This window comes from Vicia villosa, unplaced genomic scaffold (genome assembly GCF_029867415.1).
Source record: "Vicia villosa cultivar HV-30 ecotype Madison, WI unplaced genomic scaffold, Vvil1.0 ctg.000761F_1_1_3, whole genome shotgun sequence".
In the NCBI taxonomy this organism is placed as follows: domain Eukaryota; kingdom Viridiplantae; phylum Streptophyta; class Magnoliopsida; order Fabales; family Fabaceae; genus Vicia; species Vicia villosa.
Genome location: NW_026705342.1, coordinates 13111 through 31130, shown reverse-complemented (window position 1 = coordinate 31130; position 18020 = coordinate 13111). Strand labels below are relative to the sequence as shown.

At 36.4% G+C, this 18020-nt stretch overlaps 1 protein-coding gene across 1 annotated transcript; it reads left to right on the top strand.

Moving 5' to 3' along the window:
- Positions 1-15168: 15168 nt before the first annotated feature.
- On the top strand, positions 15169-16182 carry LOC131631063 (uncharacterized). Its single transcript, XM_058901850.1, has 2 exons — positions 15169-15616; positions 15668-16182. Exons 1-2 carry the CDS (start codon positions 15169-15171, stop codon positions 16180-16182), a joined length of 963 nt encoding a protein of 320 aa, XP_058757833.1.
- Positions 16183-18020: the final 1838 nt, after the last annotated feature.

Below are 18020 nucleotides of genomic sequence, written 5' to 3'. Positions count from 1 at the left end.
CTAATTTTTTATTATTTTATTTTTCAATTACATAATTATCTTTTGTTCCTTTTTTTCATTATTATTATTATTATCATCATTTTTTTGTTATTTATTTGTTTTGCTATAAATCATTTATATAAATAATAGTTTTATAATTAATTTTTAAATCAAAAACTCGATTTTCTTTACAATCCTTTAATTTTTATTTTTAAAATATTAGGTTTAACCTTATAATTATTATATTCTATTATGGCTCATCTAGCCATCTTATCGAACTTTCGATTCCATTAGCCTTTTAGGGTTTGTTCAATCCCATTTATTTATTTTATAAATTAGGGTTTATACCCATAGTTAACGGATCTTAAATGCACTAACGCTTCTCTTCTTTGTGTTTAACTTTTCAGGGTTTAATTAGAAATCCTCCGACTACGCACCATGCCAATCAGGAAGTTAAGTTTCTAATCTTTTTTTATTTATTTATTTATTTTAAATATTATTTTACTTTTCTTTATAGATTGAATTAGGGTTTACACAAATCTCTCCTACACTAATCCACCATCATTTTTCGTTTAATTCTCAGATGATCAGAGTCAATCAAGGGTTCGAAAAGATCAAACCACTCAAAGATAGTTATTGATCCCTCTTATTTTCTTTTGCCTTTTAATTCCCCCTTCCCCGCAGGTGTTTATTGTAATAGCGTAGGACATTTACCTTTCCGCCTTTAAATTCTGCAATTTTAAACTGCGTGGTTAGTAATCTTAGGGAGTGCAAGCCTTTAACAGAATTAGAATAACTATAATTATAAGATAAATATTATCTGAATACAATCACGTGATTGGTGCACATACTCACCTTTAGGGTAACCTCTTTTGTTGCCTTGTTGCCTGTTGCCTCTAATGGTACTAAATAGTCAAAGTCCCTCGATTCCGAGGATACCTAAAGCAAAGGTTGCCTTATTCAGTGATATCATCAATTTTGTCCCTCGAAGCTGCCTCGGTAAAAGATAATTGTCCCAATTGCTAAGGTATCCTCGCATGATGCCTAAAAAGATTAATGACTATAATATCCTTCCCTTAGACTACCTGCCCTCTTTATGGCAAGGGACAGTCTTATGGCGAACGATTATTTCCGATGACCCTTAAACATCCAATTGAAAGACTTCCTGCCTTCTTATGGTATGGATAGATCCTTTCGCCCGAAAAGCTAAAAGAACGTTTTTCAAACTTAGGGTAGTTGCTACTAATTGCTTGCTCTAAATTCAAACATTTTCCCACTCTTTTCAAAATCAAATTCAAAAGACTACGCTTATTTACAAGCTAAAGTTCTAATTCAAAATCTTTTTTCCAAACACACTTCAAACATTTCAAATAAACAAAGTGAGCTAAGCAATTAAGAGCCCATGGATAACCATGGATGCAAAGGGTGCCTTACACCTTCCCTTTGCATAACTTACCCCCCGAACTCAAAATCTTTTTAAAAGGCCTTTTCCTGTTCTTTTAGCCTTTCCAATTGGATAAAATAAAAGTCGGTGGCGACTCTTGCTATCCGCACATTTCGATAAAAAGTCAGTTCACCGTATTACACCATCACATAATTAAGAATGCTCCCTATTCTAAGGCAAAAAGGAATCAATCCTAACCATCTTTCATGGCAACAGTTCAAGGTAAAAAGAAAAATCATCAAGATTCTATCAAAAATCGGTAAAGAGATCAATATACAACACAAGCTTAACCGATAAGAATCTTGGCAAACGGCTCAAAGTAGTTAGCAAATACTCACACACTCACCGGGTAGGTTACATTTGGATAGGAAGTTATTCTCATAGTGCGGAACAAAACGCCTTGATCACTTTCATGCTTAACATAATTTAATAAAAATGCAAGATTAATCATAAGGAAAACGAGTTAAAATGCACATTGCTGGTATCCAGCACAATTTATATATATACAGTGGAAAGTCTCCTCGCAACTAAATCTGGGCTAAAGTGATTCACAATTGAACTAATTTTACCAACAGAAATTAATGACAACTAATTTGTACAATTAAAAGCATCAGAATCAAAGGTACTTGATAAAGAAAATGATAAAGGATGTACCTTGCACGTACAGTTTTCAACTTATATCATTACCACTCAAATTGCTTTGCATCACCCACATTCATCGTGACAACAAAAATTCGTGTTCCAGCTAATTAATCATCAGGACAACTTTCACAAACCATTATTTCTTAAACATAAATACTAAACTAAAAATAAAACGACTTAAAAATCAATGCGATAATAAAATAAACTGAACTTATATATATATATATATATATATATATATATATATATATATATATATAAAACCACACCAAACGGTTTTAACTTTCTAAAGGCATAAACTTAGCCTTTCAAAATCCCTCATCCAAAAGGATGGAACAAAATTTAAAAACAAAACAAAGAAAATTATTCTAACATGCTAACATAAAAACTAAAAAAAAAACAAAACCATAAAAACAACATAAAATCTACTTCTCCTCAGAAGTCTCCTCATCATCCTGCTCCATCCCCTCCTCAGGATCTGGTCTGCCACCAGGCCATGAAGCATAAGCAGAAAGATTATCCCTGGAACCTACAGGCTGCTGAAGAGATAACTGCCGGATGGAATCCTGCAAAAACATAAAGGCTCTCTGATGCGCCATGTGCATCTGATAGTTCCAATCACTTGCATCACCATACTGAGAACCAGCAGGCGGTGCAGCAGCAACCGGAACAGCTCGAGCAGCATCAGGAAGGTCAGGTGCATTAGCAGCAACACCATGAGGACGGCAACCAGGAAGACATTACATGTTAGCAAAAATATCATCGATAACTCCATCCATGGGAATCATTCCCCCAGGTGGAAACCGGACTCCAGCCTTCCTGCAAAAACCCATAATAAGTCCAGGAAAAATCAATCTACATTTTACCCCATCGCCATGACGAGTCCCATTCAGAGCGACTCTCTCCAGCTCATTTGCCACAATCCTCGGCACATCCATATTATCGTCGTTCAAGATACACTGAACCAGGCCTGCAATATCAATGGTGATGGAAGAAGTGTGACTTCGTGGCCTTATGTTGTAAAGGACCACCGAGGTCACCAATTGAGCATCTTTCGTCAACTGATTACGAGTAAACGTCTTCGGTAGCCCAGCCCTAGTCAAAGTATAAGTAAAACCAGGTCGAAAAATCTTCTCCTTAATACTCTCTACATCCCAATTGCCTTTATTCAAGTTGGGATGGTATTCACATTCTTCCACCAAAGCTAGAGGATTGTCAAGATAATCGAATATTGCATCTTTGCTAAAATCAATGACCTTACCTCTTACCCATGTTTTAAACGGGTATGGTTCAGTGTCTACCCAATTGCTCAGAGGCAAGGCGTTTGCATAGAATTCTCTAACAATCTCCACCTGATAGAATTGGCCTGGAGTGAACAATTTGTCCCAGCAAGTATCAGACAAAGAGTTCCACGCCCTTTGGAAGTGGTCGTGGTCAACAGGAACTACCGTGCGTGTAGCAACCTGCCCTAAAATTAAACCTTTAGAGTCGCCACCTATTCTACCAAGGCGAATAGGAAACCTCGCGTAGCTAAGAGATCAGGGTAAGATTATTATAATCAGGTCGAGGGAAGGTGTTAGGCACCCTTAACCCTTTCCTAAGGTTTGCATTATAAAGTCAAGGTTTATGGCTAAAAAATAAAGAAAGATGACAGACAGTTAATAGAATTAAAGGCTAATTACTTGAACATGATTAGAGTTTGGAGGAGGGGACTCGCCTTGTTGCCAAGTGCCTACGTATCTCCTTAGGGAGAATCAGAGTCTACGTAGTTCGGGGAAGGGTTGTACGCCCTTAGAGTTGAAATTTGATTTGATATGGTTTTAGAGGCTTTTGAATGGCCTATCGTAGTTTTGAACATTGCAGTGTTGAAGGGATGAAAATCCGTAGTATCGTGGTTTAGTGTGTTTTGAATGTTTTGGGCGTACAACCCTGGTTTTAATTTGTTACCATTAGTTACGATAATCCATAGGTTTGATTACCACGGCTAACGGATTGAAGGGAGGATTGCTAACCACTATAATCGATGGATTCGATTACCACGAATAGCAAATGTGCGTATTTTAAATTATCGTTACTCCTCATAATCGATATATTCGATTACAAATAATAACGAATTTGATAAAGGGAAAATGCTAATCATCATAACCAATAGCTTTGGTTAAAACCATTTAGCAGAATAAATGTTGTTTTAATTTGTATTTAATTAAAGAATTAAATAATTAATTGATTATTACCCACCGCGATCAATTGATTTAATCGAAGCGAATAAAATTCTAAAATTATTTGGCTAAAGCCTAAGTTGGTTAGAAAACCCTAATCCTAATACTTTGGCCACTAGCCAGTGGGATTGGGCAAACCCTAAACCTTAATATATTTCCATAGGGTTTTTATGGTTTTTAGAATTTAAAGGTTATAACAAATTAAATCGAATAATTGAAGAAAAATCGGGAAAATAATTCTAATACTAATTTCCCTAATTAATATATCATAACCATAATTTTATTATTTTAATTCTGACTAAAATAAATTAATTGAATAAAACAATTAACCAATAGTTAATCTAAATATTTTAACAATAATTAAATAAATATTAAAAAATATATAGAAACCTGGGCAGATCCTATGTGTATGGCCTGCGAGGCTCCATGGTGGGTACGCGCTCTTAGGGATGTTAGATTATCTCTGGCCGAGATCTGACGGCTATCAGTTGAAAGCGTATGGTGCTTGCTTGTTGGTGCGCGCATTGGATCTTTGACTACGGTTTACCAAAGAATTAAATCAAAACAAACATGCAGGGAGCAAGGATCGATCCCATGCTCCTGCACTTGACAAAGCTAACAACTCCTTAAACCACTGAGCCACTTCCACTGCGCTGTTAAGTACACAATCAGTAAATAAAATATATAAAAATTAAGTTTGCCCAGGATTCAAAAAATAAACAAACGCGCGCTTTGGGGCTCGTCTTCTTCGTTGAGTCGTTTCCTGCAAATAAAGCCACCTTTTACCTACGGTTTTCTCGCTGTAGCCAAAGGTATTCACCCCCCACAACCTGCAGACTAACACCAATAAATACAATAAAACGATAGATATCGATTATACGTAGCGTCACGAATCCAACAAGCTCCTTAATTGGTCATGAAATTGCTGCTATCGGATTCCCCCAAAATCATGTACATGAACCCTAACAATGACACCAGTCCAAACCTGCACTTGATATACAATTAAACTGCCCAGAAAGTATCAACACATTGTTGTAAACATGAATATACCATTAAAATCAATTTTCAATGCGTGAAAAGGTGTAATCGGAACTAAAAAAATCATGGAAACTGTGGCCTATGGGACATGATTCCGGATGTTCTGTGGACTTGTGATGATCCAAACGGATTCAATCTACACCCAGGAAGCTAATTCAAGCCTTTAAACGCCATGAATTCGTATATAAATTAAAAATTGAATCTCCCTTTTTTTTGAGTTTTGGTGAGTTCGATTTTTGCTCTTGGAGGCCAGCCAAATCCCCTAAACCTTGTGAATCCTTTATGTACTTATACTACAAGGTGTTAGGTTAACAAAACCTAACTGAATCTTTTTAAGTCCATGATTGGAACCTTGATTGAAATCACCATCGAAACTTTCTAAAATTTGCCCAAATATGACCTATCTCTCTCCAATCTCCCTTGAACGAATTTGGTATGATATAATACATATTTTAACGATTGCATATGATTGAAAGTTAAACCAAATCAAATCTCTTATATTTTCCTTTGATTATTTGATTTAAAATGGTATTTTAAATGAATAAAATTCACTAAAAAAATAGGAAAAATAAAATAATTGTGGGATTGGTCTTGGGCATTCTTGGTGACTTCATAAGCATGTTTGGATTGTAAAAAGTCAGACCCATTTGTAAAGATATCCATTTTGAACCTTATTTCCTTCACATTTTCCCTCCAAAATCGACCAACTTCGACAAGGCATATCTCCCTCAATATTTAAGATATGAGAGATTTCTAGGACTTTTTGGAAACCTCAAGATGTCCTCTATAAGCCACTTTGGAACATATTTTTTATTTGGAGATTTTATCTTGATGATATGGCCTTTGACAAAAAACTGCTTTCGGTTGACTTTTGAAAAGGACCTATAATCTTTTGTACCATATCTCCCAAATGAAGCATTTATGGCCTTGGCTTGTGAGAGACAAAGTTGTAGAGAATCCAATTTCCTTCAAAATAGGCTTTGGTTGGGAAATTTTTTATACTCCGTGTAAAAGTTATGACCAGTCAAAGTTGAGTTGACTTTTCCTATAAAAAACCCTAATTTGAACCTTTTGAATTTGTTCATTTCTGAGTTTTTATTAGTGGATCATGATCAACCTTTGATCAAATGATGGATATGATCTCAAATACTTGATTTTGACCAAAAGTCAGGAGTTTTGACTGTACTTTGACCATAGTTGACTTTTAGGTCAAACTAGTTGACTGTGAATCTTTGAGTTGTTGAATGAGTAATCTTTGGAATTGGTCTTTGACTTTTGACATAGGAGTATCTTGGATCATAATAGGCCATGGAGAGCTTGATTAGGGATCTTGTCTTGTTGATTTCCTTAAGAGAACCTCAAACCCTAGTTTTAGGAGACTCTTGCTCAAGAGAATGACTTGATGAATCTCCTGAGCTTTTGAACAATTTGACTGAAATATGGAAGGCAAATTTTGGGGTATGACAGCTGCCCCTAATTAATTACCTTTGATTGAATGGCGTGAGAATACATAGTTCTCACATCCTTGGATCGAAGAGTTATTAAATAATGGAAGACCCCTTGAATTTGCCTTGTACCTGGTAGTGGAGAAAAGAATGCCTTGCTAATGCTTGAGACTTACATAGCGAGGCCTCGTAGTTTGTTGCGTAGAAAGTAGTTACCTTGCTATGGTGCTAGCAAGAGTTTGCAGTTTGTAGGTAACCCACTCACTATAGTCATAGTAAGTCGTCGCGGTTGGTATAGCCACTCCCTATCGTAGTTTGAGTAAGCTTAACGTAGATGGTAGGGCCCACTTACTATAGTTCTAGTAAGTCATCGCAGTTAGCCATACCTGCTTACTATCGTAGTTTCAGCAAGTTTATCGCAGATGGTTGTTAGGGACCAAATAGTACTAATTTTCATATATTGTTTTTGGTCCCTTTAACCACTTTTTACTCAATAATCACACTTTTATTCATACAATTTAATAATTTTGAAATTTTGTTCATTTTAGTTCATTTGAATTGTTATTTCACATGTTTGTTAGTTTTGTAGCGTTTTTAAGGTTTGAAGATCATGGAAGCAAAGAGGAATTACTTGAATACTTGGAATAGCAAAAGAAGTGTTGATGAGGCCAGTTTTCCCCGCAAACATCCTTTGCGCCGCCAACTGCTAGATGCTGAACAAGTCCAGTTTTGAATTTCACTGTTTGCCCCGCAAACATTGTTTGCCCCGCAAACACTGCGCTGCAGAATTTTATCTTTTACTTTGTTGCCACTTGTCATGAGAATTGGGCTTATCTTTTGAATAGGAAAAGTTAGTACGAATTAGGGGTTATTTAGGGAGATAAAAAAGGGGAATTAGAACATTATATTCTATTGTAAACCAAACATTGAGGCTAGGGTTTTGGGAGAGAAAAGAACAACTTTGTGGGAGATTGATGTTCTTAGCTTCTTCTTTATTCTTCTTGCTGTCAACCATGGTGATGAGTAGCTAAATCCCAGTTTGACAAGATTGGAGGTAGTAGCTATCCTTGTTAACTATGTATTTCCTCTAACACTTTTGTATGAACTTCATTAGTATTGAAATGGATGAATGTTGTTGTTTTATATTTCATATTTAGATTTGATTTATGATTGAGAAATATATTTCAAGTCTTGTTCTACAACATTTTATCAAGTATTGGATAAATGCTAGAGATAGATTTATTTGCCACTTTTCTATTTGTATCAATCAATCAAGCTTAGTGTATTGATAGTTAGAGTGAGAGATCACCTAAAGATTAATATATTAACTTTCACAACTTTGTTTAGACATAAACATTGTTGAGAGGATACTAGAACATTGCATTGCTATTGAAGTATACTTTAGTTGTTAAAGTCACATAGGAGATAGGGATAGTGAAACCAAAACCAATCTTGTCAATCTTTTATCTTTGAACAAATCTTATTTTATTACTTGTTTTACCTTTTGAATAGAAAAATAAAAACTCAACTCAAACCAACTTTGTTACAACTTAAACTTAAAGCGATAGTAACTATAGAACGGCGGTAATATCACCCAATCTCTGTGGATACGATTTAAAAATATTTGCCTTGAATATACTATTCAACAAATTGGCGCCGTTGCCGGGGATTGGCGTTTGATATTGCAAGCATTGCAATAGTTCATTGTTTTAAGTTTGTTACTTTATTCTTAATTATTTTGCGTTTCACTTGGTTTACTAGTTTTGTAGATCCTTGTGTATGCGAGAAAAAGCTACCGAAGAGCAATTTCATTTCGATCCCGAAATTGAAAGAACACTCCGAAAGCTCAATAGCAAGACACGAAGAAGAAGGAAGTTAGCCCAAGAGAAGCGACAAAGAGAAGAGGCATCTACTTCTTCTAACAATCAAATTGAAGAGGTAGTTGTAGACACTTTTGAAGGAGACATGGCGGGTATTGTTCCAACCGAAATGTCCGCCAATAGTCCAAGACGCACCGCCCAATTTGCACGCAATGCTCAAGGTGGAGCAAATACGGAGATGAATACCGGAATCCTCCAACTTGTTTATGCAAATCCATTCACCGGAATGGATCATGAGGATCCTTTCGCACATCTCACCAAATTTTATGAGATTGCGGGTTCAACGGGAGTTGATGCGGCGAATGAAGAGTCATTGTTCAAGAGGCTATTTACACATTCATTAATTGGGAAAGCTAAAGAATGGTATCTTGATCAATTACCAAATGTGATGACGGATTGTAATCTATTGGAAGAAAAGTTTTTAGAACGATATTTTCCTCAATCCCGATTCATGGAGGCCAAAACGGCAATCGCGGTGTTCACTCAAGGAAGCAACGAATCTCTTAATGAAGCGTGGGAAAGATTCAAATCCATGCTTAGAAAATGCAAGGGTCATGGTTTTGATGCTCTCACACAAATTCACATCTTCCGCAATGGGCTTCAACCGGTGCACAAGACACTTTTGGATGCTACCGCGGGTGGATCTTTAATGTCAAAAAGCGCGGAGGATGCAATAATGATAATTGATCGTATGGCACTCAATGACCTCCAAACTCAACATGATAGGAGTCCATCACAAAGAAAGCCGGGTGTTCTTGAATTAAACACCAATGATGCCATCCTTGCTCAAAACAAGATTCTCTCTCAACAAGTTGAGTTACTCACTAAGCAAATGTCGAAGCTTCCACAACAAATGAAGGAAATTCATGGGATGCAAATGACTTCTCACGTAGCAAGTTGTGAACTTTGTCAAGGTGACCATCCTACCGGGTTTTGTCCTCCTCCCGAGGGTGAAGAAGTGAATTATGTCAACAATCAAAATCAAGGTTATCAAAGGCAACCTCCACCTCACAACAATCCTTACCAAAGAAACAACCAAGGATTCCAACCTTCAAGATTCGGCAATCAACACTATCAACATCAAAGTCCTTATCAAAGTTCAAATCCACAAGGCCAAGGTCAACAATCTCAAAGTGGAAGCTCATAGTTGGAAGACACTCTTACACAATTCATGCAAGCATCCATGGCTAATCAAAGGAGTAATGAAGCGGCCATAAAGAATTTATAAAATCAAGTGAGCCAACTTACAAAGCAATTGTCCGAGCAACAACCGGGAGCATATTTTTCCGCCAACACCCAAACCAACCCAAAGGAGCATTGCAAAGCCATTGTTACAAGAAGTGGGAAAGAGGTGAATAGTGGTGTAAATGAAGAGTTTATAGTGGAAGATGAGGAGGAAGTAATAGTTGAAGATGAAGAGGAGGAAGTGATAGTTGAAAATGAGGGAGAAAAGAGTGAGGAGAAAATGGAGGAAGAATTAGTTGAAAAAGAGCGGAAAGAAAAAGAAGAAAGAGAGAAGAATGACAAAAAGGTGAAGAGGAATAAAAAGAGAAATGAGAATGTGAGCAAAATTCCTCTCCAATATCTACCTTACCCGCACGTGCAATCAAGGAAGGAAGACGCAAGGCGCTACACTCGATTTATGGATATATTTAGACAACTTCACATAAATATTCCATTTTCCGAAGCATTGGAGAAAATGCCCAAGTATGCAAAATTCATGAAGCAAATGCTCACAAAGAAAAAGAAGTACACGGATGAAGAGACAGTTGTGCTTGATGCTCATTGTAGTGCAATTATTCAAAAAAACTCCCCCAAGAAAGGAAGCCGATCCGGGACGAGTCATTTTACCGATCACCATTGGAGGTAACTACATTAGTAATGGTTTGGTTGATTTGGGGTCTAGCATCAATTTAATACCTTTATCCGTTGTCAAGAGATTGGGGAACATTGAGATGAAACACACCAGGATAACTTTACAACTAGCCGATAAGTCTATCATTTCACCATATGGAGTTGTACAAGACATGCTGGTAAAGGTGGACAAATTTTTGTTCCCGGTTGATTTTGTGGTAGTCGACATGGAGGAGGATCGTGATGTGCCATTAATACTTGGAAGACCATTCATGAAGACCACCCGAATGATGATTGATATTGATGATGGGATTATGAAAGTAAGGGTGCAAGATAAAGAGGTAATTTTTACTCTTTTTGAGTCTATGAAGCCTCCTAAGGATGAACATGACAACTTCCGAATCGATGATGAAAAAGGAGAAATCATTGAGGTGGAGAATCAATTTCACAAGGACAAGGACAAGGCAAATCATGAGGGAAAGACTCATCACAAAAAATTTAAAGTTGGACAAATGGTGCTTATGTGCAATTCAAGACTCAAGGTGTTTCCTAGCAAGTTAAAGTCAAAGTGGTCGGGGCCATTTGTTGTGAAAGAGGTGCGAAATTATGGATCCATTATGGTGGAGGACCCTAAAACACAAGAAAGCTGGACTGTAAAGGAACGAAGACTCAAAGTCTACCATGATGGATAAGCAAGCCGCGATGGTGTGTCATTTCGCTCGTCAAGCCTTGGTGCACCATCGAACCGTCGAGCTCGAACGACGTTAAACAAAGTGCTTGTTGGGAGGCAACCCAACGTCGTAAGTAAATTCTATTATGCTTTTTGATTTTTGTTTTCAGAGTTATTTAGTAACTATTTTTGAAAGGAAGTGGAAGTTAAGTGTAAAAATTGGCATTTTTCAAAAATTCAAGTCTGTTTGCGCCGCAAACATTGTTTGCCCCGCAAACAGAGCACAAACAGTGAGTAAGCCAATTTTACAAAGAAAATTTCTCCTGTTTGCCCCGCAAACAGGTGATTGCCCCGCAAACAGGTCAGCCAATTTTGAAAAAGAAATTTTCATCAGTGATTGCCCCGCAAACATTGTTTGCCCCGCAAACAAAGCACAAACAGTGAGTAAGCCAATTTTACAAAGAAAAATTTTCTTGTTTGCCCCGCGAACAGGTGTTTGCCCCGCAAACACTTCAGTACAAAAAATTCCACTTTCAAAAAAAAAAAGCTTTTAATTTAACCTAGTTTTTTATTTTTATCTTTTATTTTTACTTCTCTCCTCTCACTCTACCGCTCTCGTCCTCACTAAACTCATCTCCCATTCTAATACCCTATCTTCACCCACATTCCTTGGAAGCGGAGTATGATGCATACGCAAATTGGCCTGTGGGCAGGCCACTTTTCATGGGGGGGTGCAGGAGGCAGCGGTACCGGAAATGAGGACGACGCAATAAAAGATGTGATCGGGACAGTTGGTGGCGGTGATGATGAAGAAGATTGAAGTAGTGTTGCAACACTTTTGTATTTTTATTTTTATTTTAATTTAGTCTGAATTCTGTTTTATTTCTAGTTATTGACTGTTGCACTTTTCGGTTTTTTTTAATTTGTGTACTTTATGGTGGCTCTCGTTTCACCATTTGAACCTTTTAAAAATTGCATTTTTATTATTGTAGTTTAATTGTGTGTTTGGGTGGAAAGTGATTAACCCAACTTTTTCAAAGTGTTTTGTTTAATTGTTCTTTTGCAAAGGAATCTTGAGGAACCATTGGACACGGACAAGAGTTGATTTGGTGAACACTTCGAGTGGCAATGATGAGAATCAGTATTGAGGAAAATTAAGGTACACTTTATCGCTTTCTAGACTTAACATGGTTAGTTGATGGTGTGTGCAAATTGCTTAGCATAAATTCCTTGAGTCACATGTCATTTGTGAATCAAAGTTTAGAACTTAGCCAAGTGAGGAAGCTTTCCATTGTACACTAAATGCGGGATACCGGAATTTATTTCAACTCAATTAACCTTGTGAGGAGTGATTCTTAGTCAACCCCTTTGAGCTTATTAGGATTCATGTGATTATTGAAAATATTTTGTATGTGAATCCTAATTTTTTGTTCTTTCATTAAAACCTTCAACCGCAATGGTTGCAATTTTGCCTTGTGCCTATGTCTATGTAGGGAGCATTGTTGTATCTATTATGGTTTGAATCCTAAAGTTGGGGAGAGTTGATTGAAAAACAAATGAAAAAAGTGGTACTTATGATGTTTTGTGATAATAAGAAAAGAACAACACATTTTGAAAGTATGGGGCAAGAAAAAGAAATAAAATCGTTCCCATTATGTGTTGATTGAAAAAAAAAAAAAGGGGGATTCAAGCAAGTGTTGTTGTTAAGTGAATTGATAGGAATGCTCCCTTAGGATAGGCATTTTTGTTTAATTTCCCTCTAATAAAACCATTTCTTTGTAACCCAAGCCACATTACAACCTATGAAAGCCCTCTTGATTCTCACTTTGCACATCATTTTGAACTTGTTATGGTGAACGCATGATTTGAGTTGTTGTTGATTTAAATGCCCAGATGAGTGAAAGTAAACCCTCTTATATTCATCATTACTATGATGTGTGTGTAGGTTTGATTCAATTTTGACATGTCTCTTTTGGAATTTCTTGATAATAATTTGCACTTTGCCATCATTCTTTCTCATGCTTTGTTTTAGCATTGTGGTGAGTGTACTTTGAAAAGACTTATACTTTTGAGCCACTTGAGTGTTCGGTTACCTTCATCATTCTCTTGTGCATTGCTCTTGCTACTCTTGTGAATTTTTGTTTAGGGACAAACAAAATGGTAAGTTGGGGAGAGTTGTTAGGGACCAAATAGTACTAATTTTCATATATTGTTTTTGGTCCCTTTAACCACTTTTTACTCAATAATCACACTTTTATTCATACAATTTAATAATTTTGCAATTTTGTTCATTTTAGTTCATTTGAATTGTTATTTCACATGTTTGTTAGTTTTGTAGCGTTTTTAAGGTTTGAAGATCATGGAAGCAAAGAGGAATTACTTGAATACTTGGAATAGCAAAAGAAGTGTTGATGAGGCCAGTTTTCCCCGCAAACATCCTTTGCGCCGCCAACTGCTAGTTGCTGAACAAGTCCAGTTTTGAATTTCACTGTTTGCCCCGCAAACATTATTTGCCCCGCAAACACTGCGCTGCAGAATTTTATCTTTTACTTTGTTGCCACTTGTCATGAGAATTGGGCTTATCTTTTGAATAGGAAAAGTTAGTACGAATTAGGGGTTATTTAGGGAGATAAAAAAGGGGAATTAGAACATTATATTCTATTGTAAACCAAACATTGAGGCTAGGGTTTTGGGAGATAAAAGAACAACTTTGTGGGAGATTGATGTTCTTAGCTTCTTCTTTATTCTTCTTGCTGTCAACCATGGTGATGAGTAGCTAAATCCCACTTTGACAAGATTGGAGGTAGTAGCTATCCTTGTTAACTATGTATTTCCTCTAACACTTTTGTATGAACTTCATTAGTATTGAAATGGATGAATGTTGTTGTTTTATATTTCATATTTAGATTTGATTTATGATTGAGAAATATATTTCAAGTCTTGTTCTACAACATTTTATCAAGTATTGGATAAATGCTAGAGATAGATTTATTTGCCACTTTTCTATTTGTATCAATCAATCAAGCTTAGTGTATTGATAGTTAGAGTGAGAGATCACCTAAAGATTAATATATTAACTTTCACAACTTTGTTTAGACATAAACATTGTTGAGAGGATACTAGAACATTGCATTGCTATTGAAGTATACTTTAGTTGTTAAAGTCACATAGGAGATAGGGATAGTGAAACCAAAACCAATCTTGTCAATCTTTTATCTTTGAACAAATCTTATTTTATTACTTGTTTTACCTTTTGAATAGAAAAATAAAAACTCAACTCAAACCAACTTTGTTACAACTTAAACTTAAGGCGATAGTAACTATAGAACGGCGGTAATATCACCCAATCTCTGTGGATACGATTTACAAATATTTGCCTTGAATATACTATTCAACAATGGTGTGGCCCACTTACTATAGCTCCAGTAAGTCGTCGCAGTTAGCCATACCTACTTGCTATCGTAGTTGGAGTAAGCTTATCATAGATGGTATGACCCACTTACTATAGTTCTAGTAAGTCGCCGCAGTTAGCCATACCTGCTTACTATCGTAGTCTCAGCAAGTTTATCGCAGATGGTGTGGCCCACTTACTATAGCTCCAGTAAGTCGTCGCAGTTAGCCATACCTCCCTTTGGTACTGTGAATGACAAAGCCACGTGTGATGAATAACTAACCTTCTAGGGTTAGTTAGTTAAATAAGTTTGTTATGAAAGTTAGTTAGTTAGTTGGAACTTCTTATCTTAGATAGCTATATAACTACCAATGTAATCAATGCATGCTTCTTGAGATTGATCAATATAGACTTGCACTCTTCTTCTTCTTTAATATTCAGTTTCTCTCTCTTTTCTTGTGCATTCATCAATGGCTGACATGCATGAAACTGATTGTTCACATGGTATCATCGACATGTGATCCTTTATTCCGCTGCACTTTGCAAGTCCTCAATCTCCATATCTCCTTCTTCTCCGTTCGTTAACTCCACACCTTCGTTATCACCATGTTCGCGTCCTCAGAAGGTAGTGTTCGTGGTGAAACCATTCTTCGCAATCAGCAAAAAGGGTATCAAAATGATACTCTCAATCCATACTTCATGCATCCAAACGAAAATCCGGCGTTGGTTCTCGTTACTCCTCTCTTATCAAGCAGCAATTATCATTCTTGGTCTCGTTCCATGACAATGGCGCTACGTTCTAAGAACAAACTTCACTTCATCAATGGTGCTTTACCTCGTCCATCAGATCTTGATTTCAACTCCATTTTTTGGGATAGATGCAACACCATGATCATGTCATGGATCAAGAATTCTGTAGAACATGAAATTGCTCAAAGCATTCTTTGGATTGAAAATGCAGCTGACATGTGGATTGAACTGAAGGAAAGATTCTATCATGGTGATGTTTTTCGCATCTCTGATCTACAGGAAGAAATCTGCACTTTAAAGCAAGGTGACACATCTATTTCTTCCTATCACACTAAGTAGAAAATCTTGTGGCAAGAGTTAGATAATTTTCGTCCCATTCCTACGTGTGACTGTGATCCTACATGTTGTGCTATCACTAAGATTCGCACCTACAGAGATAGTGATCAAGTTATTCGATTCTTAAAGGGTTTGAATGATCAGTATGCCGCAATTCGATCTCAAATTATGATGATGGATCCACTGCCTAACATATGCAAGGTTTACTCTTTGCTTGTTCAACAAGAAAGACAATCTTGCATCCCTCTTGATGAACCAAAAGTGTTAGCTACTCCTAGCACTAATCGTGATCCACAATCCATAAGTAATTCTCGAGGCAGAGGTAATTCTCGTGGTGGAAGATCCCTTGGTGGCAGAGGAAGAGGTAATCGTGTCTGTACTCATTGTGGAATGACAAATCACACTGTTGATACTTGCTTCAAAAAGCATGGCTATCCTCCCAATTGGAAACCAGATGGTACAGTCAACAATTATACCACTTCACATGACAAATCTAATGCTCATCCAAGTGATGATTCTGAAGCTAGTGCATAGGTAAACCCTGGATTGGCTTTTACTCCTGAGCAGCACAAAGCTTTGCTTGCTTTACTCCAAGATGCATCAAACTTACAATCTCATAGCATTAATCACATTACTTCAAAAACCAATCCTAGTTCAGGTATCATTTGTGCTCTTCCAAATTCCTTTCATCCTGAAACTTTTGTACTTGACACAGGGGCAACTTATCATGTATGCTTTACACAAAACTATTTTCAGTGCATTAAACAAATCAATCCTATCACAATCAAACTTCCTAATGGTAGCCTTGTAACCACAAAATTTTCAGGCACCATAAAGTTTACTGAATCATTTTATATCACAGATGTCTTATACATGCCTGACTTTGCTTTCAATCTTATTTCTGTTCCCAAGTTAACCAAAAACCTTAATTGTCAACTTATGTTTACTGATGTTGATTGTGTCATACAGGATTTATCATCCAAGATGATGATTGGCACAACTGAACTGCATGGTGGATTGTATCTCCTCAAGTCTCCATCTGTTTCCTTGTACCCTAATCCACCTAGTCATTTTGTTAATTCAAATGTGCATGTACCTGTAAATAGTTCTTCCAATTATAGCCTATGGCACCTAAGACTTGGTCATACTTCTTTTTCAAAACTTGTTGAACTCAATAAAATCTTTCCTTTTATCAAACCTGTCAACCCTACTTTACCATGTGATATGTGTTTTTATGCCAAACAAAAGAGATTACCCTTTTCACACAGCACTCATATATCTCAGGATGTATTTGATTTGCTCCACATGGACATATGGGGACCTTTGGCCACTCCCTCCATGATGGGATTTAGATATTTCCTCACTATTGTAGATGATAAGAGTAGATTTACTTGGCTATTTCTCATGAGACAGAAATCTGAAACTTCTAAACTTGTCCAATCTTTCATAGCCATGGTTAAGACACAATTTAATTGCCAAGTTAAAAGTATCAGATCTGACAATGGTCATGAATTTAAAATTCCTGAGTTTTATCAGACACTTGGCATCACACACCAAACTTCTTGTGTTGGTACCCCTCAACAAAATGGTATTGTTGAGAGGAAACATCAACACATTGTTGGCATCTCTAGAGCACTCTTATTTCAAGCCAATCTCCCACACATTTTTTGGGCTCATGCTGTTAGTCACTCAGTTCACATCATCAATAGACTACCTACTCTTTTCTTAAAGCACAAGTTGTAACGCCCGAAAATTTATTTATTCGCTTAATTTAGACGTTTGTGATATTTATTGAATTTTTGCGTTTTGAAGCGATTTAGTCGGTATTAGTTCGGGATAGCGGATCGACATTTAATCGGAAATTTTAATATTTTTAGTATTAGAAATATTAATAAGCTAATATGTAGCGTTTTGAGAATTTTCTGAGTAATTGAGATTAGACCGTAAATATGAGTTATTGAATATTAACTGATATATTAAATAATTAGATATTATTTTTTTTTATGGAATAAAAGTGAAATATTATTAGAAATAGTATTTTAATTTATTTTGAGTTAATGAGTTTATTGGGCCTATATTTGATTTAGTAAAGATTGGTGAAGGGGTGTTAACTCTTAGGCCCAATATTGTAGAAAGAATAGATTTTTATGTTAGTAAGGGTTTAAGGAAGTGTAGAGAAAAACCAGAAAATAGAAAATCATTTTGGAAGAGTGGAGGCTAGGTCTTAAAGAGTAGGAGCAAGCTTAGAGAAATTCCAACCCAAGTGCTAGGATTTGTAGAGTTTTCTTCAATCCAAACAAGGTAAGGGGTGGGGTTCTCTTCCTATAATGGGGCTTATGAAACCTTATATGTTGGGGATTAGGGATTTAGGT

What these genes read in the sequence shown, in the direction of transcription:
- LOC131631063 (XM_058901850.1), top strand. Translation starts at nt 15,169, where the DNA reads ATGTTCGCGTCCTCAGAAGGTAGTGTTCGTGGTGAAACCATTCTTCGC. An exon ending in AATCTGCACTTTAAAGCAAG is followed by an intron (nt 15,617 to 15,667) that starts GTGACACATCTA and finishes TCTTGTGGCAAG; the next exon opens with AGTTAGATAATTTTCGTCCC.